This window comes from Gracilinanus agilis, chromosome 6 (assembly GCF_016433145.1).
Source record: "Gracilinanus agilis isolate LMUSP501 chromosome 6, AgileGrace, whole genome shotgun sequence".
NCBI lineage: Eukaryota > Metazoa > Chordata > Mammalia > Didelphimorphia > Didelphidae > Gracilinanus > Gracilinanus agilis.
This window is the reverse complement of record NC_058135.1, coordinates 121,367,128-121,391,135: the sequence shown is the minus strand read 5'-3', so window position 1 is coordinate 121,391,135 and position 24,008 is coordinate 121,367,128. Positions and strand designations below refer to the sequence as shown.

The 24,008-nt window shown below is 38.7% G+C and overlaps 1 protein-coding gene across 1 annotated transcript in view; it reads right to left on the bottom strand.

The window, feature by feature from the left end:
* The window catches only part of SH3D19 (SH3 domain containing 19), a 95,779-nt gene that overhangs the window by 15,025 nt on the left and 56,746 nt on the right, over positions 1-24,008 (bottom strand). Inside the window, exons 10-13 of the mRNA XM_044681275.1 lie at positions 18,051-18,119; positions 17,734-17,874; positions 11,407-11,479; positions 7,552-7,682 (exon numbers count right to left, since the gene is read on the bottom strand). Coding sequence (XP_044537210.1) covers positions 7,552-7,682; positions 11,407-11,479; positions 17,734-17,874; positions 18,051-18,119 — 414 coding nt within the window. The remainder of the gene's footprint in view (positions 1-7,551; positions 7,683-11,406; positions 11,480-17,733; positions 17,875-18,050; positions 18,120-24,008) is intronic.

The following is a 24,008-nucleotide window of genomic DNA, read 5'->3' as shown; positions in this document are numbered from 1 at the left end:
TGAAAAAAGTCTATCTGGAGAAGCTAAATGCTTAGAAAAGATTTCTTTTATGGCAGACTCAGTGTTCTTAGCTCCAATCTACATAAGAATTGCCTGGGGTGTTGTTTTAAGGGTTATTTTTTGGGGTGGGATAGGAGTGGGTAGCTGGTATTATTAGGTTTATTATATTCAAACAAAACCTATATCTTACCAAATCATCACTTCTAGCAGGGAAAATGACAAAAGACCCAAAACCAATCCCCCAAATCAACCCAACAACTTAGCACTGTTAAAATACTGCAAAATTCATACTAGTGGCAGAAAATTATTATTGTTGCAAACCTTCTTTGTCTTATTGAGCACAGTCAAGTATATTGTCCCAGAAAACCCTTAAAGGTTCTAGATTTCTAGCCATCTTTGTCTAGTAACAAATATTTGGTCGGGCAGTAATTACCCTATGAAATAGGTTCTTTTTTGTTATTTATTCCACTTTCCATCTAGTTGCTTTAAAGGTTTTCCTTTGTCCTGATGATAAATCAAGTGATACTTTTGCCAGGTTATGCAGCAAATACAACTCGTCAGAGAATAATGTCCTGACTGGTACCACGGTTGAGAAAAAGGCAATGGTGAGAATATCTAGGGGAGAGTAACCAAGATAGTGGAAAGGCCATTCATCATGCCACCTGAGACCTGACTCTTCGAAATAAGGATGCTCGCCCTATAGAGGAGAGGTGGGAGTGGATATCATAGCTATTTTCAAGCAGGAAGAGAGTTTGGGCTTGTTCTGCTAGGCCCCAAAAAGAAGAACTGGGGGTAATATCTAGAACCCAGAGAGAAACAGATTTAGGATTGATAAACAGTTGGTTAGAGCTATCCAAAAAGGGAATGGGCCTAAGGCAGGAATGACTTTCTCCTCCCTGGAAGGTCTGAGGCAGGGGCTTGATAACCACCTATTAGGGATATTATGGAAAAGATTCTTGATTGCATATCGGTTCTCCTGAAGTTCCTTATAATTTTGTGATTCTGTGAAGACGGAAAAGTTTTCTTGGCTTGTGACAATGACTTAGAAGATAACCAACCACAAACATATAAAAATACAATAAGACCATCACATCACCAGAAAGCTTAAAATTTACTCTACCCCTGTTTCCCTTCCCTGGGCATCACTTAAAGGCTGACAAAAAAATAATGTCCTATGTAAAATCCTGTGCAAAAAGAGGGAAAGATAAAATAAAAACTATGTCTATAATGTTACTTTCCGAGACTTTTAGATCAGTTCCAATTTATGGATAGAGCAAAATTGACCAATCACTGGCCCAGCTAAAAATTTGGGCTGCCAAACTGTGATCTGCAATTCAGGGACCACTTGGGTGCTATTTGTACTAATGGGCATAGGAAAAGGAAGCAGGACAGTTTTATTTATTCTGTCTCTCTATCTCATTTTCTGTCACTTGTATATTTTCCAAAAGAAGGTAAGTTTCGGGGGCAGCTAGATGCATATATCAGTGAATAAGGAGCCAGACCTGGAGATGGGAAGTCCTGGATTTGAATGTGGCTTCAGACACTTCCCAGCTGTGTGACTCTGGGCAAGTCACTTAACCCCCACTGCCTAGCCCTTACCACTCTTATGCCTTGGAGCCAATAATTGGTATTGATTCTAAAACTGAAGGTAAGGGTTAAAAAAAAAAAAGGTAAGCTTTATGAGAACAGGGACTATTTCATTTTTGACTTTGTAGACTCAGCACTAGATGCTGTGAATTGTAAAACAGGCTCTCGATAAATGTTCAGTTGCACAGCCATAGGTAGAATTAACCTTCAAGAAGCTTAATAACTGATATTTAGTTGATTATGTCTTCGGTTTCCTCGAAAGTTATCAAGACTCAGGTAATATGGATAGGCTTAGAGGGCTCTGAAGATCTAATAGAAGTGATCACTACTGCAGTACCTAAAGAGGCTGCTGTGGTCTCTAGGTGGTTCCCTTCAGCTTTTGAACCTCATGCCTTGTACAAATTGCTCAGGAGACTTTGTTTATATGACAAAAAAAGGTGTATGTGTATGGGAAGTTCCCCTCTTTTAAGTTATCTCTTGCTTAATGGAACAAAGGCATCAATTAAAATTTGGTGAAAAGCAATTTTCCATAATAGTGTCCCCATTTTCCTCTACCATTTTGTAATCAGAGGTATATTCAAATACAAACAGTAGTTTTAGTTAAAAAATGTTGGAGGGGAAGGGTGGCCAGCTGTGGCCATTCTGTGCATAGCAGTACAATTATAATGCCATCTACAGACATAATTTGTAGCTTTTTGTAGCATCTCCCATTTATGCAGCATTTGGGGGGTTACAACTGTGAAAGAGACAGGAGGAATGGTATTCCCATTTTATGGGGGGAGAGGAAGCATTTGATTTCATGAATTCCCACAATTGGTAGCAGAGAAAGACTTTGAACTCTGGGCTGTTTCCACTTCCAAGCCCGCTCTCCATACTTGGGGAATTCTTTGACCACACATCTATGAGTCTAGAATATTTTTTTGCCCCTTCTTATTTTTGAGGGGATTTATACGGTTTACTTGAGTTAGGTTGCAATTATCACACTTGGCCAATAGGCCACACAACATCCTACAGCCCCCTAATGGTCTAGGGTTTCAGTTTAAGTAAGGCATTAGTTTTACACGCTTAATTATAGATTTCTAAAAGTGAATAAAATGTATTTATTTTTTTTCAAATAACAATCTACTTCTTGGCAAGTCTCACAATGACCAATAACAGAGATCAATGGCCCCTCAATGATGAGAGACACCTCTGACAATCAGTGAAGTTTTTTTTTTTATACAAAATGTATTTATTCTAAAAGAGATCTGTCCTGACTATGTTACCCAGGATTAATTATTGTCTTGCACTGTACGTTGGCCTTAAAAAGGAGAGACTATCTCTCCATTGAAGAGCTAGTGTGTTTTGTTTTTCCAAAATTCTCACCTTACATCTCAGAATCAATACAATGTATTGGTTATAAGGCAGAAGAGCAGTAAAGGCAAGGCAATGGGGATTAACACATAATTTTTGTGTTATACATGTAGGAAGTGTCTGAGGTGAGATCAAACCCAGGAGCTCCTGGTTCTCTGTCCATTGAGCCACCCAGCTGTCCTTTATAGAACTTTTGCTATTAATGAACAAATTACTCTTGTTAGAAAATTTACTTGAAAACCTGGGATTTGCATGGTGAAGTGCTGGACATAGAGAAGACGTGGGCTTACTTTCTAGCTCTATATAACCAATGGAAAGTCTCTTAACTTCTCTGAATACCAGTTTCTACATCTGTGACATGGGCACAGTCGTCTTTGGAATAGAGACCTCACAGGGTTTTTGTGAAGTGCTACATATAAAATAGGGCTACTACTGTTACCACTAGAGGGCATAGGGTTCAGAGGAAAGAGTTCTAGGCCTGGGAGGCAGCTGGGTAGCTCAGTGGATTGAGAGCCAGGTCCAAAGATGGGAGGTCCTGGGTTCAAATCTGGCCTCAGACACTTCTAGCTATGTGACCCTGGGCAAGTCACTTAAACCCCACTGCCTAGCCCTTACTGCTCTTCTGCCTTAGAACTAATACACAGTATTGATTCTAAGACGGAAGGTAAGGGTTTCAAAAAAATTAAAAAAAAAAAGTTCTAGTGCTAGCACCAGCAGATCTTAGTTTTATATGGTGTTTTTGCACCTTACTATCCTTGTGAACTTGGGTGAGTCACTTCATATCAGTTTCTTTATCTGCATAATTGATATAAAAATACACATACCTTTTCCCCACAGAGTAGTTTTGAGGAGTATTTTTTAAAGATAAAGGCACCTAGGCAGCTAGGTGGTATAGTGGATAGAGCTGGGTCTGGAGTTAGGAAGATTTAAGTTCAAATATGGCCTCAGTCACTTACTAGCTGGGTGACCCTGGGCAAGTCGCTTAGCCTGTCTGCTTTCCTCATCTGCAAAATGGGGATAATAACAGCAACTACCTCCCAAGGTTGTTGTGAGAATCAAGTGAGATTTGTAAAGCGCTTAGCCCAGTGCCTGGTACATAGAAGCCCTTTAATAAATGCTCATTTCTATCCTTCCTTCCTAAAGGCACTCTAAACATGTAAGGTATTGATTCTTCAGTGTGACTGATTTCAGGTTGGTAAGGACCTGATGCTGGGCAGAAGAAAGGCTAAAGATAACTGAATTTGAGCAAGTTGCTTCATCTGTTTGGGGACCGTGAATAAGATGGAGGAAGGGGTTAGATGATTCGAGGACCTCGATCTTCCTTTTATTTCAGAAATTCTGTGATTCTATAGGCTAAATTTAACATGTCCGTTCAATCGTACGATAAACATTTTACAAGTACCCAGTGTGTGGGGTATACAAGGTGTCCAGGGAAGAGCAGTACCTCCGGGGTGAAGGCTCGCTAAGTTCTTTTCAGGACTGTTTTCCTCCTTTGGTGTCCACTTCACTCAGCTCCCCCCTGTGGCTCTAAGAAGCTGCAGCATGCAGTGGTCATCCCCTGGTAAACCCTCTCAGCAGATGGGCTAAACCAGTTTGAGGGTAACTAATGGTCCCGAGAGCCATCCGTGAGTTAGGCGAGGTGTCTATCCCAAGTCTGTTAAGTCTTCCTCCCAGTAGAAGGGGAGGATGAGAACAGTTTGTTTCAAAGGCCATCAAGGTGGCTAAAACAAGTGCTATGGAGCACGTAGAGCTTGGTCAAGCATTAAAGAAGCCAAAGTCATCGGTTGCATCCTAAGCCATGGCCAGTCATCCTGACTTTTGTGTTGTCTTGATTTTGATTTTTTGATGTCTTGAAGGGAAAATAAGGCTGATGGATTTTGTGCAATTCTGCCTCACCTGAATCCAATTTATTCAAGAGTCAAAACACATCGCTGTGCCATCATTTTGGTTCTCTTTGAGAACATTGGACAACAACCATTAAGCACCTACTGTGTGCCAAGCCCTGCTCTAAATACCTTGGAAGATACTGCCTTAGCCCTCGTGGTATTTTTATTGTTAATGTGAATTCAAAGGGATTTATGGAAAGGTTTCTCCAAGGGAGTCTGGCTCAAATTTATAATGTTCAATTTTCAATAACCATGTTTTCAATTATCCCAGGGATTTAAATTAATTTATATTTGAGAAATGGAGGCTCCATTCTCCATTTCCCTCTGACATACAAATGTAATGGAAAATGCCTTTTCCTTTTCCTAGATAGGATGTTAATGATCAAAACTGTTTATTCCACTTTTTATTGGCATTTCCCAGTATCAGTAAGTTTGATCAGAGAGATGATAGAGACTACCTGACATGTACCAATAGTAACAATCATGCCATTAGGCAGCTCTGAATAACTGTTTTCTGTGTGTGTGTGTGTGTGTGTGTGTGTGTGTGTGTGTGTGTATAGGGGTAAGGTGGGGAGGAATATTTGTTTGTATATTTGTTGGAAAGTTGTGTCTATTATGTCAAAACAAAATATGCCATTAAAAAAAAAGGAAACAGAAGGGTGGAAAAGGAAAAAAGAAATAAAAGTAGTTTTATCGCAGATATTTAACATCCCTGAGCTTATCAGTAACAGCTCCCTAATAGTTCTTCCACTAAGGCTTCCTTCACGAGGCAGGCTGTGGTAGTTAATAAAATTACAGTGGTTAAATATAATCTTGCTTAATCCAATTTGCAATTCTTGTGTGAGAATCTCCCAGTAAGCAGAATAATATATCATTGAACAAATCAATCATGATCTCACCCACCTGAGAATATTTAATTTGGGGGGGGTGGGGGTGGAGAGAGTGAGGGAAAGTGAGTAAAGAATACAAAAATAAGCATGGCAAAGAAATGTAAAAGAAAGTTTGGGATCTTAGGAAAGGGAATATTCTCTCTGGCTAAATGAATATAATTTAATTCAATATACCAAAGAAATAAATATGCACTTCTGAAACTAATCAATTCAGTGGCCTCTCTTGGCTTCAGAGGACTGACAGCCAAAGATGTTTCTCTTCTCTTAGCAGACAGAAAATGAACTAGAGGCGCAGGGAGAGGCACAATCTGTTCAGTCTGGTTTGCTTTGGTTGGTTTACTTTGTCTTACTATAATTATTTTTACAAGAGGAGGAAGACATGGGGAGAAATGATGGTTATGGTAATGCTGGGGAAGAAGGACTAACAATGAGCCTAGCCCTTAAGAGCACATGTAGAGAACTCAGCTGCTATAAGATATTCTGTAACTGGATCCATTCAGATAAACATGTGGTAAAGGGGAGCCTCTTTGATCGGCAATGGAGCTGGCACTAGGGTCCATTCAAAAGGCACTAGTCAGCCCAGGCTTGCTCTTTTGGTTCTGATTCTTCCCTGCCTAGCTGGGTTCTGATAAGAGAAGAGACCTAATGATGTAAGGGGAGAGGTATCCCCGAGAATATAGACCTCTGCTCTTTGTTTCTTTGTGGATATTCTTCCTATTTTAGGTTTAAGAGATTAGAGATGGCTACAACATTATAGACTTTGAAAGGTCAATGGCAAACTTCAAGAACAGCAGAGTCCGTTCTGGGATTTACAGTCATCCAATACAGCATCAAGACTCAGGGTAGGAATAGCATAATGGATAGGGCACCAGGCCTGGAGTTGGGAGAATCTAGGTTTGAGTTTGGCGCCAGACATTTCCTAGCTGTGTGACCCTGGGCAAGTCACTTAATCCCCATTGTCTAACCTTACCCCTCTTTCACATTTGAATCAATACTTAGTATTGATTCTAAGGCAGAAGGTAAGAGCTCTTATTTTTTAAAAACCCCTCAGTAGTGACAATCAACTTTTGGGACCCAGCCCAGTGTTAGTTGAGACTCAAATTCATCCAGTGACTATGCTGCCTTTGGACCAGAACTTGGTGGGTCCAATACTATGTAAAAATTAAGTGGTCTGAGTCTATTCTCCCTAGGGATCAAGATTATAGAGGGGATTGTGCACCCTTACAAGGAGGGGAAACATTTCCACTTCTGTTCTTGCTGTCTTTGAAGCAAATTTCCCTTGGTAAAAGCTAATAGATATTTATTGGTTCTGTAGAACCACAAAGTTTGTCCCTGGTGGTTAACAGTGACCACAGTGGAATGGAGGTTTGAGCCAATGGCTTTAGAAAAGAGACCCACTCAACCCCTGAGAGGTACTCCTAGAATTGATAGGGGGCAATCTAGTGAAGCTAGAGGGAGAGGGAATCCAGAGTTTATCACCACATTTGGAAAAATTAACAAAACATTTATTTTTTAAAATGAGCATATATCCTAAAATGACTAATCACTAGTAAAATAAGAGTTGTTCACAATTTAAGCCTGAATCTTTTTTTCACCCCTTCTGAGGATTTCAGGCATTATGCCTCATTGGGCAGTAATCACTGTCTTTCTAGCTGAATAAGCTGAAACAAATATATTATTCAAAGACTCCAAAATAAGTCAGAAAGAAATGAAACTAGAATCCCTGAGCCCTGATCCCCAGTCTTTTTTATAGTCTTTGAACTGAATCTGCCAGATGAGTGGCATTCACATTCTTCCTTAACTGATTCCAATTAAAATGGAAACAGACCACTTACAATTACTTTGACATAGTTAGCAGGAAATATGCCGGTCTGGTTTCTACATTTTCCTCGGTACCAATCGCTATCTATTTTTTCCAGAAGATAAACAGTCTCTCCAGAAGTGAGGTTCAAGTCATCAGCTTGCTCTGTAAAAAGAAAATTGCAATTATGTGCAGCCAATTATCTCCGTTGCAAACGCAATTAATAAAAAGACAACTATGGCAAAATGACATTTAATTCTGTCCATTTGGGTTGCATTTCATGTTGATTTGGTGAATCAACTTAACCAACTGAGTTGTCTTTTTCAAAAAACAAAAATAACAACTAGTTTCTCAGTACATCTAAAAGGAAGCTCTTCTTCCAAGATGAATTCAGATGGGTTCATAATGCACTGATTTCTGGGAGAAGACAAAATATCAGCCAAGTTTATTTATTATTCCTTGCTTGGGTTTTCCACTCATATTACTGAATTATCAAAGGAGTAATTTCATTGTGGAAAAAACTCCTGCAAACCATAGCCTATTCATTCATATTTAGCTGTGCCATGTGAATCTTCTCCATTTCCTCCTATAATTCTACCCAAAGGGATCCACCTAAAGTACGAAAGTCCTTAAATTCTCCACACATTGTATAGACACTTGTGGAGCACTGGGTTACTTCTCTTTCCTTATATGACTAGTCCCCTCTTTTTGTTTTTTCCTGATTGTGTATTTCTAACATGAAAATAATAATTATAATATAATAGCGAACATTTCATTAGTGCTTACTTTATGCTGGACACTGTGCTAATTATTGTCTCATTTGATCCTTACAACAACCCAGGAGGTAGGTGCTATTATTATCCCCATTTTATAGGTAAGGGAACTGAAGCAGAGGTCAAGTGACTTACTCAGGATCACATAGTTAGCAAGTATCAGTAAGTGGATTTGGACTCAGGTCTTCCTGACCTCTGGGGCAGCTAGATGGCACAGTGGATGGAGTGCCTGGCCAGAAGTCAGGAAAGTCCTAAATCCAAATCTGGCCTCACACACTAGCTGTATGACCCTGGGCAAGTCACTTTACCCTGTTTGCCTCAGTTTCCTCATTTGTAAAATGAGCTAGAGGAGGGGGCAACAAACCACTCCAGTATCTTTGCCCTGGAAAATTCAAATTGGGTCACAATGAGTTACACACAACTGAAAACAACTGAACAAAAACAACCTCCTAACTCCAGGCAAATAGTACTATTGACAAATTTAAAGCATTTTTACAATGGTAATATGGTAACACTGCTCTTGTCAATCATCAGTTTACTTTGTAAAACATTTAATTTGAAAATATTAAACTGAAAGAACTGTAGAAACCAGATTAGCACAGCTTTGCAACAAGCATATTGAAGCTGCCCTAAAACAAAGTCTAGTTTCCACAAAGAAGATAATTGGGATGCAGATAATCAAGAGCTCATTGTATTTCTAAATTATGTGGCCAACATTTGATTTTTAAAGCACTGAAAAAACTTTCCCCAAACACCCTTCAAAATCCTTTGGACTTTGATCTTACTGAATCTGAAGGAAAACAACTGTATAAAAATTCTCAACTTTTTTAGGCATTAGGATTATATTTGTTAAAAATCAGAAAGCAAAAATTTGCCAGACTTTGAACCTATGATTTAATTGGTACAGGAAACTCCCTCAAAGAAGTGTGGGTTGGCAATTATTTTGCAGCTTCCAATCACAGCCAGTTGTCTGGTTCATTGAGAGTTTCAGTGACTTGTCCAGGGTCATACAATCACTATTTTTCAGAGATTCTTACATGGAGGCTGGCTCCCCATCCATCGTGTCACACTGCCTCCCTGACAACCACAAGAGCACCAGCACCAACACCTGACATTTATATAGAGCTTTAAGGTTTGCAAAGTGCTTTATATTTGTCTTATTGGAGCCTCTTAACAATTCTGAATGGTAGTTATCATACAGATTGTACTATTTTCTTTGCAATCAAAGAACAGGCCCATGAAAGGATAATAAATCCTTTAATCAAACCACAATGGTTTCTTGCTTTCTTTCATTTTTTTTTTTTTGTTGTTTGTTTTTTAAACTCTTACCTTCTGTCTTAGAATCAAAACTGTGTATTAGTTCCAAGGCAGAAGAGCAGTAAGGGCTAGGCAATGGGGGTCAAGTGACTTGCCCAGGGCCACCCAACTAGGAAGTGTCTGAGGCCAGATTTGAATCTAGGACCTCCTGTCTCTCAATCCACTGAGCCACCCAGCTGCCCCAGAACAATTATTTCTTAAGCACTGACTATGTGCCAGGTCCTGTGCTTGTTGGTAGTGATAAAAGGACCAAAGTGGAACAGTCTCTGACCTTATGGATCTTAACTTCTACAGGTAACATCACAAGGGTACACAGAAATACACAACAAATATAGAATACATACATACACAGTAATACTGATTTGGGGGAAGGGGAACTAGCAGCTAAGGGAAATCAAGAAAGGTCAGGAAAGAAGTTTAGGATTCTAAAAGGTAGAGAAGAGGAGAGAGAGTACTTCATTAACGGGGGCAAGCTGAGCAAAGGCATGGAGACAGGGGGCAGCTAGGGGGCTCATCAAATGAAGAGCCAGCCCTAGAGATGGGAGGTCCTGGGTTCAAATCTGGCTGTAGACACTCCCTAGTCGTGTAGTCCTGAGAAAGTCACTTTAACACCCACTGCCTAGCCCTTACCACTCTTCTGCCTTGGAATTAATACACAGTATTGAATATAAGACAGAAGGTAAGGGTTTAAAAAAAAAAAGGCATCAAGACAAGAGGAGAGAATACGTAGGAGGAGAAGAAAGTCTAGTTTTATTGGAATAGAGAGCAGGAAATAATTATATATTAAGCCTGGAAAGGTAGGTTGGAGTCAGGGCTTTAAATAGTTAAGTGACTTGTCCATGGTCACATAGCTAGGAAGTTTTACGAAGCCAAATGTGAACCGAGGCTAATACAATACCCTTGAGTATCATTTTATCACAATTAGTAACTGGTTAATGTCTTGTTCGCAGATGGCATTCATTGTTTATAAATAATTTTTGGAATCACCTTTTGAGGAATTAAACAAAAAAGTTAAGTGGCTACTTTGGGGGACAGTTTGAATATAATTCTGCTTGGAGGAAAGAGGGATGATTAGGTGACCTTTTAGGGAAGCTTCCATGCCCAGAGTTCTGTATATTTAGAGAAAGGAGGTAAAAATAAAATTTGCTTTTATCTATAACCCAGAATTGTGTGGGAAGTTAGGTAACTCAATGGAAAGAGCGCCAGACCTACCTAGGTTTAGAAGGATCTGGGTTCAAATCTAGCCCCAGACACTTATTAGCTGTGGGATCTTGGACAAGTCACTTAATCCCCATTTCCTTTCCCTTTGTTGCTCTTCTGTCTGAGAAGTGCTACTAAGACAAAAGGTAAGGGTGTGTGAGTGTCCTCTCTCTCTCCCTCTCTCCCCCCCACTCTCTCTCTCCTATACATGTATATGTGCGTGCATATATGCATATAAACACATACACATAAACACGTGCTCATATTACACATGTATGTTGATGTGCATAGATACATGCATGCATGTGCGTATGCATGTTCTGGACCATAGGTTTTCATCATAACTTCCATACCTGAAGGATTTGTAATTTTGTCATTCTCAAGAAAGGGTGGGAATTCCCTCCCCCAAGACAGATTGTAACCCATCTATGATTCAACTAATAAGTCCTAGTGAACCCTACAGAGTTTTTAAGTGACATGCCTTGGATCACATAGCAAGTAAGTATCAGCAGCAAGATTTGAACCCACTCCTTTCTGACTCCAAGCCTAGCACTCTATCCACTAGCCCACAGTGCCTCGCCTCTGTTTTTTGTCCTTACCTGCTGGAAAATCGTGCAGTACCAGGGCATGAGGTGCATCACTGTCGACAGACTTCTGCATACTGGTGGTATCCTTGCAGGGGAAAAAAAACAACACTGGAGTCAGGAAGTCAGCGTCGACTTTGAGGCTGGTTTTTTTTCTTTGCTAGAACAGTCTATTGACACACGTGTTATCAGAACATACTGTAAGCCACACATCTAAATTCAGCGGGAATCATTATTATCAGACTAGGAAGGAATGTCCTTGCCAAAGGGAGGCTAAAAGAACTCTGATGAGCACATTCCCTTTTGGGAATTTTATGTGAGAAAGAGATGAGGGGAATAAGAGATATCAGAAAGATAAGTGAGGGGAGGGGAAGGGGAGAGGGAGGGAGGAGAGAGAAAGAGAGGCAGAGACAGATCAAAAGGCTGAGGGAGGTCAGTGTAATCATTTAATCTCATCTGCAGTCCTCATTTCTTTCCACAATGGCATATCTGGTTCTCTTTCCATTTCAAGCTTGAAACTAGGGCTTAGATTGGCGATGACATTGCAGGCTTCGGACCTGATGCCTCCATTTGGCAGGAATAGTGAGAATCTTTGAGAATTCCACCTTGACTTTCATAGGAGGAAAGAAGCCCATGATTTGCCACTAACTCACAATAAGTAAAACTGTCAATTCCAGTTAATTTGCTATGGGTTAATTCAATACTGTTTCTGATTAGGAGCAAATGCTGTGCCCCATCTGTCTGGCTTGGGCTTTTCTACAAAAGTCAATGCCAAGGCTTACATGGGAAAAGGAAATAGGATATGCTAAATGTATTTCAGGAACAAATCGGTTGATTTCGAGCGAGTGTATTGTGGGAAACCAAAACTCTCACTGCTTATCAACAGGAAAAAAAAGTTGGACTTGGAAACAAAGTATACTTTGCTTTAGATTACTGATGATTGTCTATTAGCATCAGCATCATCACCAAGAATTGATCAAAGTGATCTGTCAAGAGTGAAAACAACAGCAAAACCATGAATTAAGAAACAACGAATCAAAGGATTTAGAGTTGGAAGAAATGTTAGAAATAAGCTAGTTCCAATTTTACCTCCATTTTATTAGATGAGAAAATTGAAGCCCTGAGAGGGAAAGCTATGGTCCAAGGTCACAAAGCCAGTAATTAATTGAGCCAGGATTCAAACTGGGGTTCTCCAGCTCCAAAGCCAGGGCATTTTCTAATATACCATATTACTTCTCATCAATTTCTGGGCTTCTCCCAGTGTCCTTTCTATGCCCTCCTTTATATTTTCAGGGTAGCCTATCTCCCTTTCACCCACCATGTTGAAATCTCTTTCCTGCACATGATCTCTCAAGGTGGAGCAGGTTCATTTAGATCTGCCACTTTAAGTAGTATTCCCAACTTTTTGCCTCTCCTCTACCTTCTCACCCATATACAACCTACATGTCTTGTGTCTTACTTAGGGTTAGGAATAGTAATGATTCAAGCTAAAGAGTAAATGACCAACAGTGACTTTAAAAAGTTACTATGCTATGGAAAGGATCTGTTTGTACAAAAATATTTATAGCTGTGCTTTTTGTGGTGGCAAAAAATTGGAAAATGAAGGGGATTGAGGAATGGCTAAACAAACTGTGGTATATGAGGGTAATGGAATACTAAGAAATGATGAATCAATAGATTTCTATAAGAAATGGGAAGACCTCCATGAACTGATGTGGAGTGAAATGAGCAGAACCGGGAGAACATTATACACAGTAACTGAAACATTGTGGGGCGATCAAATGTGATTGACTTCTGAGGGATTTTGAGAAAGAATGTTAGCCACAACTAGAAAAAGAAATGTGGGAGTAGAAATCCACAGGAAACTATATGATTTATCATTTGTTTATATGAGTATATGATTTGGGATTTTGGTTTTAAAATATTACTTCTTTACAGAAATGAATGATATGGAAATGGGTTGAGTGATAATATATGTATAACCCAGGAAAAAAAGCAAAAAATAAATAAATAAAATAAAAAGCATCATATACAACTAAAAAAAAGTTATCATTCTAGATGGCAGTAGTTGCATTTTGGTGGGTATTTTCAGTGTCTAAAATGAGGAATAGAACTCTGACAGGGGTCTAATTACTCAAATATATAAGGAGTTAAATCAATTGCATAAAAAATCAAGCCATTCCCCAATTGATAAATGGGCAAGGGACATGAATAGGCAATTTTAAGATAAAGAAATCAAAACTATCAATAAGCACATGAGAAAGTGTTCTAAATATCTAATAATTAGAGAAATGCAAATCAAAACAACTCTGAGGTATCACCTCACACCTAGCAGATTGGCTAAAATGATAGTAGGGGAGAATAATGAATGTTGGAGGGGATGTGGCAAAATTGGGACATTAATGCATTGTTGGTGGAGTTGTGAACTGATCCAACCATTCTGGATGGCAATTTGGAACTATGCTCAAAGGGCTATAAAAGAATGCCTGCCCTTTGATCCAGCCATACTACTGTTGGGTTTGTACCCCAAAGAGATCATAGATAAACAGACTTGTACGATAATATTTATAGCCGCATGCCCTGTGGTGGCAAAAAAACTGGAAAAGGAGGGTATGCCCTTCTATTGGGGAATGGCTGAACAAATTGTGGTATATGCTGGTGATGGAATACTATTGTGCTCAAAGGAATAATAAACTGGAGGAATTCCATGTGAACTGGAAAGACCTCCAGGAATTGATGCAGAGTGAAAGGAGCAGAGCCAGAAGAACATTGTACACAGAGACCAATATACTGTGGTAAAATAGAATGTAATGGACTTCTGTACTAGAAGCAATGCAATGATCCATAACAATTCTGAGGGACTTATGGAAAAGAATGCTACCCACATTCAGAGGAAGAACTACAGAAGAGGAAACACAGAAGAAAAGCAACTGCTTGAACACATGGGTTCAGGCGGACATGATTGGGGATGTAGACTTAAAACTACCACACCAATACAACTATCAATAATTTGGAAATAAGTCTTGATCGATGACACATGTTAAAACCAGTGGAAATGTGCATCGGCTATTGGAGGGGGAGATGAAGGGGAAAGTAAGAACATGAATCAGGTAACCATGATAACTTTCCTAAAAAATAAAAATTATTTAAAAAAAATAAAATGAGGAATAGGAGTATGAAAATTACAATAGCAATGTCCAATATGAAAACTTCAGGGCAAGAAACTCTATTAATGCCCTTAAAAATCAAACCATATAGTTAGTTCTTCTAAGCTGCTTCCACATAAGGCTACCCCTGCAAATGCTGGCTAGCTATGTGGGAGAGGAACAGCAGGTCAGAGGGATTTAGATGAAGAATGATATTTCCCCAAGGGACCAAAACAGCTCAAGTGATCACAAGTCTTAAGGACACAGACTTGTAATACTCTAAAAATAACTAAAACACTGTAAAAATATTTCTAAAGCAAGTGTATCTGCAAACTACCATTCTGGTACTGGGATGCCTCACTTATCTGGGGATTAGACTTACTGAATCACAACTATCTGGAACACAGTTAAGAACCCAGAAAAGTAGCCCATGAAGATTACTGACACCCACACTTAGAGTTTATTGACTTGGAATTATGCGTAAAATAAGGACATTGATCAATCCTTAACTATTGTTGGGTTACAAGAAAACAATAGATTAAAAATTGGGAAGTGAAACTATTATATATTGCCATCATTAAGAAGTGACATTTAAGGAAGGAAGGAAGAAGCCTATCAGTAGAAAGAAAGTAAGGTTCAGTGGAAAGACACCCTAAATTTGGAATCAGAGGACTTGGGAACCAATCTTCACTTTGCCACTGACTACTCATATGACCCTTGGCAAGTCAAGTTCTGTTCCTGGGTCTCATTTTCCTCATCTGTAAAATGAGGGGGTTGAACTAACCATGATTTCTAAGATCCCTAGTGGCTCTAAATCTAAATCTGATGAGGCAGAAGAAGTCTTGGGTAAATTCCCTGAAGCTTCCCTCAGCTAGAAAATCCCTTTATGCAGAAGACAGAATTGCCCGAGGATACTCAATGAGTATAGTTATTGCACCATCTCCACCACTTTTATAGTAAAGTAATCTCTGGCCAACAGCACAGCTTGAGAAGCAATTGTGTCTACAGTGTAAGACAAGTCAGGCAAAATTGAAGTTAGATAAAATTTGGAGGATTGTTAAAGAGAAAAAAGAAAACCCAAAAAGCCCTCCATTTCTCTTTTGATATGTCTAGTTCATTTTTTTTCTCATAAAATACAGCTTTTGGCAGTATCATTTCTACTGTTACACTCATTTGTGCTCTGAGAGCAGAACAACAGATGTTATGACCAAATGATGGCATGTCAAGACACAGAAATGACAGGACCCAAGATAAATTTCCTCTATTTCAGTGAATTCAGGAACTTTTCATCTTTCTGCCAAAGTAATTCATTTCAGAACTATATTTTGTTTTCAAAATTCAGGCTTCTGAAGAAATCAGTTCAGTAAGCATTGATTAGGTACCTACTATGTGCCCAGCTCTAGAATTGTAGGAACAGAGATGAGATCATAATACTAGAATGAAAGGCAAATTTACCTGTAATGTACACTTGGTTTATTGGGGCTGCTTTGACTTTTTAAAAAAGTATGTGATTCCTCCCCTCCTCCCACTGAGTGAGGGTTCAGATGTGTTATTTCTTTCATGTTTAGAGTTCCATGTATGAAAATTCCCTCTGCTAGTTCAGATCAGCAACTTTTTTCTAATAGGTCTATTCCTTTCATTTTTTAAATTACATGTAGAAATCATTTTCAACAATTGTTTTCTGACATTTTGTAATCCAAATTCTCTCCCATCCTCTCTCCATAAAATGGCAAATGAGAGAGATTATACCAATGCTGTTATGCAATACATTATTTCCTTATTCCCTATGTAGTCAAAGGAGACATTGCACTTATAAGGAAAAACTCTAGAAGGAAATGAAGTAAAAAATGGTATGCTTTGTGGATCAGCAACTTCCTTGTAAATCATGATCTTAGGACCGTAAAATCAAGGGCAATAAGGAACCTCAGAGGCTCTAATCCAACCCATTCATTATAAATTAGAGGAAACTAAGGCCCAGAGAAGGTCTGCCTAAGGTCATTCAGTAGTAACATTTAAATTTAAGTACTCAGACTCTAGAGCTGACCCTCATTTCACTATAACAGGCTGCTTTTAGTATTAGAGAGCTGCTTGGGGATACTGAGAAGTTAAATAACTTAGCCTTGGTCATACTCTAAATCAGAGGCAGGACTTGAATCCAAGATTTCTTGATGCCAAGGCCAGCCCTTTATCTACTATGTATATTTAATTCAACTAAAAAGCATTTTTTTTTTTTTTGGGAAAATGCCTACAATAAGCAAGGTACTAGGGATGCAGTGACAAAGTGATCCAGTTTCTGTCCTCAAGCAGCTTCTATTCTAGCAGACCCAGAGAAACAGAGCTAAAGAGCTACCTTTCAGTTTCCTTTGACTGCAGTACTTAGTCCAAGGGGACTCGGCATTTAAACCTTTGTGAAATAACACATGGTGCAATATCTTAGCACCGTTTCCAGAGAAAAACAAAATTAAGCATCACTGCTTTCAGATGAGACGGCTTTGTCACTAACCATATCCCCTGTAATTGAAATGGTTAGTCTCGATTTGTTTAGATCCTCCCTCTCAGTTGGAACAGATATTTATTTAATTAGCAAGCTTATGAAACAGCTTCTTAACTAGACATTTAGCAGACATCTCAAGGACATTTGTGCTGCTTACAAATGGTCTTCATCACCACAATGCTCCTCTCTGGGGTGCCCGGATTTGTTAGGCACCAACTAGGATTGGCTGTTTCAGGGGTGGGACTCAGTTACATTATTTCAGGAGCTAAAATCACTGAAGTTTATGGCCATTCAAAGTTTTAATCTCTGAAGAGAAGAAAGTGAATTTGGCTTTTTTCATCATTAGCTATTTTGATGGTCATCAAATTGCTGTCACTTTGCCAAGCAAGTTTGCATTAGTTTGAAAAAGTAATTTTTATAATAGCAAATTAATGACTCGATTTGGGGGCTGCTGAAAGTCAGTGCAATATGAAACGTGTCTAGTATGAATCGCAATCAGTCTATGCATCCAGAGTGATTGGGTTGGCTATTGCAAGCCTCCTGTAAGTGATTTACTCTCAAAATGGAAGAAAATGCTGCTATAATTTATTCTTCTATTACATAAATGTGCTAATAAAAATGGAAGCTAAGATGCAATTAATAGTTCCTTCAAATGTAACTGCAACATGTAACGTAGACCGTTGTATGAAATTAATTTCTTACTTTTGATCTGCTTTTAACATGTTCGTCAAGAGGGGTGATAATCTTCATCTGTGACAGGTGCACTCTGCCTATTTCCTCTCCCTTTTGGCATTGCAAGTAACTGTCTTCAGTCTGATCCAGCAGCACCAGCACCTCTCCACGCTGTAAGGCATAATACTCGCAGATGCAATTATTAGTGGATAAAACATTATTACTTTCTCCCCCCCACCCAAATTTTCATCTTCGGAGCCTAAAGCATTTAATAATTTGTAAGTGTGGAGATGGGAGCTAGTAGGATTTTTTACATTAACTGGTAAAATGTAAGAACATTACTGTACCTTACAAGAGAGCTCTCCAGGGTTTCGAGAAACAGTATCTTCATTGGCAACTCCGTGAGGCACAGGCAGCTTAAAAAGAAGCCAATAAAAGGATTACTCATGATCAAATATGCACCACATAAACTGCAGAATCTTTTGGGATTTATTGTGAATGCTCAAAATATGGCTCATTCTAGATGAATTCTCTCTTTGGCTTTTTCATAACAGCTAATACTTGGCTTCTTGGATATGATTCACGTGGGGGTAATTGGCCACCTTACAAGTATCAGATCCTCTTCCTAGAGTTGAGCCTCTTCTCTTGGTTCAGGAAAGACAGGACTTCCCATAGAATGAGTCACCAAATGAGCAGTAGGACAAATGTCCTCCTAAGTAGCCTGATAGAGTGATCAGGGATATTGTTATGCCTGGGGAAACCTAGAAAAGGCCAGATGATGTGGTTCTCTTGTCTCTTGGGCTTCTCACCACAGGCAAGGACTGTGTCTTTTTCATCTTTGTACCTTCTTCAGGGCTTAACAGAACTAAACGTATAGGAGGTACTTAACATATGTTTTTAATATGGCTATAACTAACATGGAAAGCTCTAAGGGGCATGAGGACAATTCTCCAGTCCTGGAAGGACTGAGTATATATAAATGGGGAGAAGACTAATAACCAGTCAAATACAAACTTCTTAAAGAGAGGCAACCTTTTAATTTTTTGTCTTTGCATTTCCCATCCTAGCAAAATGTTTTGGAACAGAGTAGATGCTTAATAAATGGTTAGTGAAATGAACTGACTTGAACTGAAGAGTTTCCCGTACAAAGTGGAACTAATTGAGTATGCTAGGAATTCTGAGAATAAAAGAATTCAATATAAAATGACTCTTCCCTACCCCCAGAGCTATCCAAGGTTCTGGACTGCTTCTCCTTGAAGCCCTTTCTGATACAATGAACCCTCTCCATCTCTTGGCCTTAAGCCTTGCCCCCATGATTCTGACTCTTCCGTATGCCAAACATCTCTTATGATCCATGTTCATATCTGTCCTCTATGACTATCTATGCTCTCTACCTGTTCTAGCCTGATCTAAAATGCTCCCTAAGTCAACTCCATGATCTGGCCATGGTCTAGTCCCCAATAATAAGTTTAAATTATGTGGCAACAGTAGTAAGTGAGAGAACCTCAGCTGCTACTTGTTGGAATCTCAGGAAGAGATTCTCAGAAAGTAACAAGCTAATTTTAAACTAGAGGAAACACAGAAAGAAACTCAGGAAACTAGCACAATGGGTACAGAAGACATGGGTGTGGTATTGTCATAATTCAAGGTCAGATGATGTGATATACAAACATATAGTTATTTTCCATATAATGGAAAAACTGGATCATTTTTCCATTATCAGGATCTCAGATTCTCTAACTTAGCCTAGATTTCTATTTAGGTTCCTAGATAAAATATCCCCATAATTTTAGTTTTAGTGGCTGGTAATAGTGTCAGGGTGACAACGATTAGAAAAAATGTGGACCTGATTTCACTGTCAGAGAGAACTGCCTCCATTGATAGAGACTAGCAAGGCTGGAATGTTTAGTTTATGAGTGATAGTTGGTGCCCTGAGAGACTAAGTGACTTGTACACCTAGCTAGTCCTTTGTCCATACAAGTGGCAATAACTGCTAATGAATAGAGAAATGAAACATACTACTGTAAAGATAGCACCATTTTGTATTTATACATTTCTTTTATTTGTCCAAAATACAGTTAACTTTTAAAATTAATCCTCCTTTCTCTATTTTGGTAAATGGGTTGTAGGTATGGCAACCAGAACAGTCCATGTTTTTCTGGGGGAATCCTGATTTTAAGAAAATAAAGTGTCCCTTTGTCAAGGCTTTGCAAAAATAACTTCCTTTGTCAAATCATGACTCAATTTTTGGTTCTGAAAATACGGTCACTTTTGTTGCAGCCCATGCCTGATGATGACAGTTCCCCGGATAAGACAAGGGCTCTTCCAGCTTGGATCAGGTGACAAAGCTTAGAAAAAGTAGGAACCTTATGACAAGTAAGAAGTATTATTTTCACTAAAAAAAACTACCTACATGAAAAATCACACATTGAAAAGAACAACAATTAAATCTACTACCAGTTTTTAACAAATACCAAGTACAAGGAAAGTAATCTAGTCTGAAAATAGATCTCTTCTCAAGGATAAATTTTTGAACCTATGACAAATCACTTAACTCAATGAACCTAAGTTTCATCATCTATTAAAAAGATACAGGGGCAGCTGGGTAGCTCAGTGGATTGAGAGCCAGGCCTAGAGATGGGAGGTCCTAGGTTCAAATCCAGTCTCAGACACTTCCCAGCTGTGTGACCCTGGGCAAGTCACTTGACCCCCATTGCCTATCCTTGCCACTCTTCCACCTGTAAGTCAATTCACAGAAGTTAAGGGTTTAAAATAAAAAAAATAGTAATAATAATAAAAAGATACAAAAACACCTGAGTGCTATTTGCAATGTAGAAATGACCCTGGAGCAAACCCTCGCCAGGCCAGGCCAGGCCCTAAAAAACTCAGAATGATTTGTGTGTGTATGGTCTTAGACCAGCCTAAATTTGTTGAGAACTACTATTTTTTTTTAATAGGCAATGGGGGTCAAGTGACTTGCACAGGGTCACACAGCTGGGAAGTTTTTGAATTTTTTTGAACCTAGGACCTCCTGTCTCCAGGCCTGGCTCTCAATCCACTGAGCTACCCAGCTGCCCCCTGAGAACTACTATTGATTGAATTTTCTAGCCCAGGGTCAGCTAAGGGCACAGTGGATAAAGTCCTAGTCCTAGGGTCAGGAAGACTCATCTTGATGAATTCAAATCTGGCCTCAGACATTTATTAGCTATGTCACCATGGGCAAGTCACTTAACCCTGTTTGCCTCACTTTCTTCATCTATAAAAGGAGTTGCAGAAGGAAATAGCAAACCATTCCATCATCTTTGTCAAGAAAACCCCAAATGGGGTCATAAAGAATCAGATAATACTAGAAATGACTGAACATCAATGACAACCCATGAAGATTATCTAGCAAGTGGAAAGATCTGCAGAAACTGATGCAGAGCAAAATAAATAGAACTGGGAGAACATTGTACACAATAACAGCAATATTGAATGATGATTATCTGTGCAAAATTGGCTACTCTCAGCAATGCAATGATCTGGGACAATCTTGAAAGACTTATGATGGGGAATGCTCACCACCTCCACAGAAAGAACTGTTTGAGTAGGATGGATGCAGATCAAAGCATACTCTCTTTCACATCAGTGTATTTATGGTTTTCTTTTGAGGTTTTGATTATGGATGACTTTGCTCTTACAAAAATGACCAATGAGGAAGTGTATTTTGCATTTATTTGACAATAAAAATGAGATTAAAAAAAGATTTATCTAGCAAGGCAGGAAGGGAGTGCCAACTTCAGGGAAATTGTGGATCCTTAAAATATTGAGAAATAGTGACCTTAACAGTGTTGTGAGAAAATGTTTTAAACTTTATAGTGACATGTAGTGACATATAGTAATCATCATTATCACCAGCACTCTCATTGAAATTTCTGCTCACTTTTCTAAGAGGAAAAACTTCCACAAATAGCATGGAAGTGACAATAATCACCAAGTCTAATGTTAAAGCTTTATAATTGAAAACCCAGTTGTCTGTAAATACTTTGATCAATGGTCACATGGCCATTATGGAAGTGAACACAACGACACCATTCATGAAGTTGTCTCAGTCGGCTGGTCCAGTGCAAACCCATCTGGGCAGGGAAGAGGTGAAGCCTAAAACAATTTTGTTCTTAAAGTGTAGTCTTTGGACCCCTGAGATCCCCAAAGATCCTTTCAGAAGATCCCCGGGGCCAAAACTATTTCCAAAATAAGAGTAAGATGTTATTGACTGAAATATTCCTCCCTTTTCCAACCACAAGTCTATGTGAAGTCAGATTTTCTTCATATGATTCAACCAATAATTTCATATATTTTAACAGATTAAATTCAGAGGCAGATGAAAATTCATCTATCTTCTCCTGAGCTAGACATTAAAAGAATTTTGTGAAAATATGTGAATAATGTTACTCTTCTCATTAAAAAGTTTTTGGGGAAATAGTTATTTTTTCATAAAATGTTTATGTGTAATGAGTTTATTGTTTTAAGATGAATTAATACTTTTATAACATATCAATTTTAATTTGTAAAATGGTAAATAGCAATAGTTATAACCCACATAAACAAAAGCTCTTTTCAAGAGTGTAAAAGGGGTACAGAGACCAGAAGTTAAAGAATTGTTGGGCTAAAAGAAACACATCTATATTATTAATATTATTAACATTTGCAACAGGGTGATCATGTATATGATTGGGGATTTTGACTTTAAATGATCTCTATTCCAAATACGGAAATGGGTCTTGAATCAATGATATATGTAAAATCCAATGGAATTGCTCATTGGCTTTGGGAGGGGGGAGGGAAAGAATATGAATCATGTAACCATGAAAAAAACCTCTAAATTAATTAATTGGTTAATTAAATTTTTGAAAAAGAAAAGAAACACACCTTCTCTACAACCTCACCCATTCCTCCCTTCCTTATCTTCTAATATTTCAATCTCTTTACTTACTTTAGGATCCCACTATACTAGACCCTTGTTTCTCACACAGATATTATCTCACATAGCTGTTCCTTTGCACTAGCTGCCATCCTTGCTTGGATATACTTCCTCCTCACCTTCCTCTCATGGTTTCATTGACTTTCTTCAAAACTCAGCAAAATGCCACCTGATGCTGGAGGCCTTTTTCAGGCTTCCAAGCTGCTGGTGTAAGATTCTCCTATGTTGAGCTTTTAAAGCCCTTCGCAACTTGGCCTCCACCTATATTTCTAGTCCCCTTAGGCATGAATGTATTCTCTCCCTACCTCTATCTGATGGAATCCCCCCCTCTTCTTTTAGGATGCAGCTCAAACACCATCTTCTGTTATGGTATCTTTCCTGAATCCCCAACTACTAGTGCCCTTCCTACCAAGATATTTTGTATTGAACTACTCTGAATTTATTTGTATTTATTTGCTCTTTATTGATGCTGTATATTTTTATCTGTTTACTTTTTGGCTCTCTCACTAGAAAGTAAGTGTCTTGTGAACAGGCATTATTTCCTTCTTAATACATGGATTTCTAGCACCTAGTTGGAACACAGTGAGTACTTAATAAACAAATACTAGGCTAATTTAATGATTGATATTTTTTATGTATCCAGTTGTTTCCATGTTTGTCTTCCCTTTTTTAATGGCAAGGGTTGTCTTTGCTTTTCTTCCTATCCCCAGTGCTTAAACACAAGTCTTGGCATAAAGTAAGTACTTGATTATCAAGAGAAACTTCTAAAATGTATTAATGAAGACTCTGAATTTAAATAGACCATTAATACTAGACTTTGGGGGTGGGAGAGGAAGAAAAATGGTAAGGCAAGATCATTCCTCTTCTTAATGAAAAGATGCTTTCAAGTGAATCAATTTAATTTCTTTTACAAAGTTGTCCATTTTATTTCAGAATTCACTCTGGATCACAAGTGATAACCCCAGTTACCCCAGTGCCTACATCACAGTCACAGAATCATAGATTTAGAGGCTGAAGGGACTTTAAGAGACCTCCTACCTTCTACTTCAACCATATCACTTTACAGACGATGAAACTGAGATCTAGAGAATCTATGTGACTTGATCATGGTCATACATGTGATGGAGACAGGGTTACTTCCATGATCTACTGGATCAGTTTCTTCAATGATTCTTTTGATCATGAGTAATGGGAATTTGTGGGCACCCTCTCCTTAGCTTTCCTCCTCTTGATTTCTAATAAGAGCTAAATGTTGATTTAAACCATGTCATACTTCATCTAAGGCACCCAGGAACACAAAGCAAATTCTACAATTGCCCAGACTGTTTTCCTAAGGAATACTGTA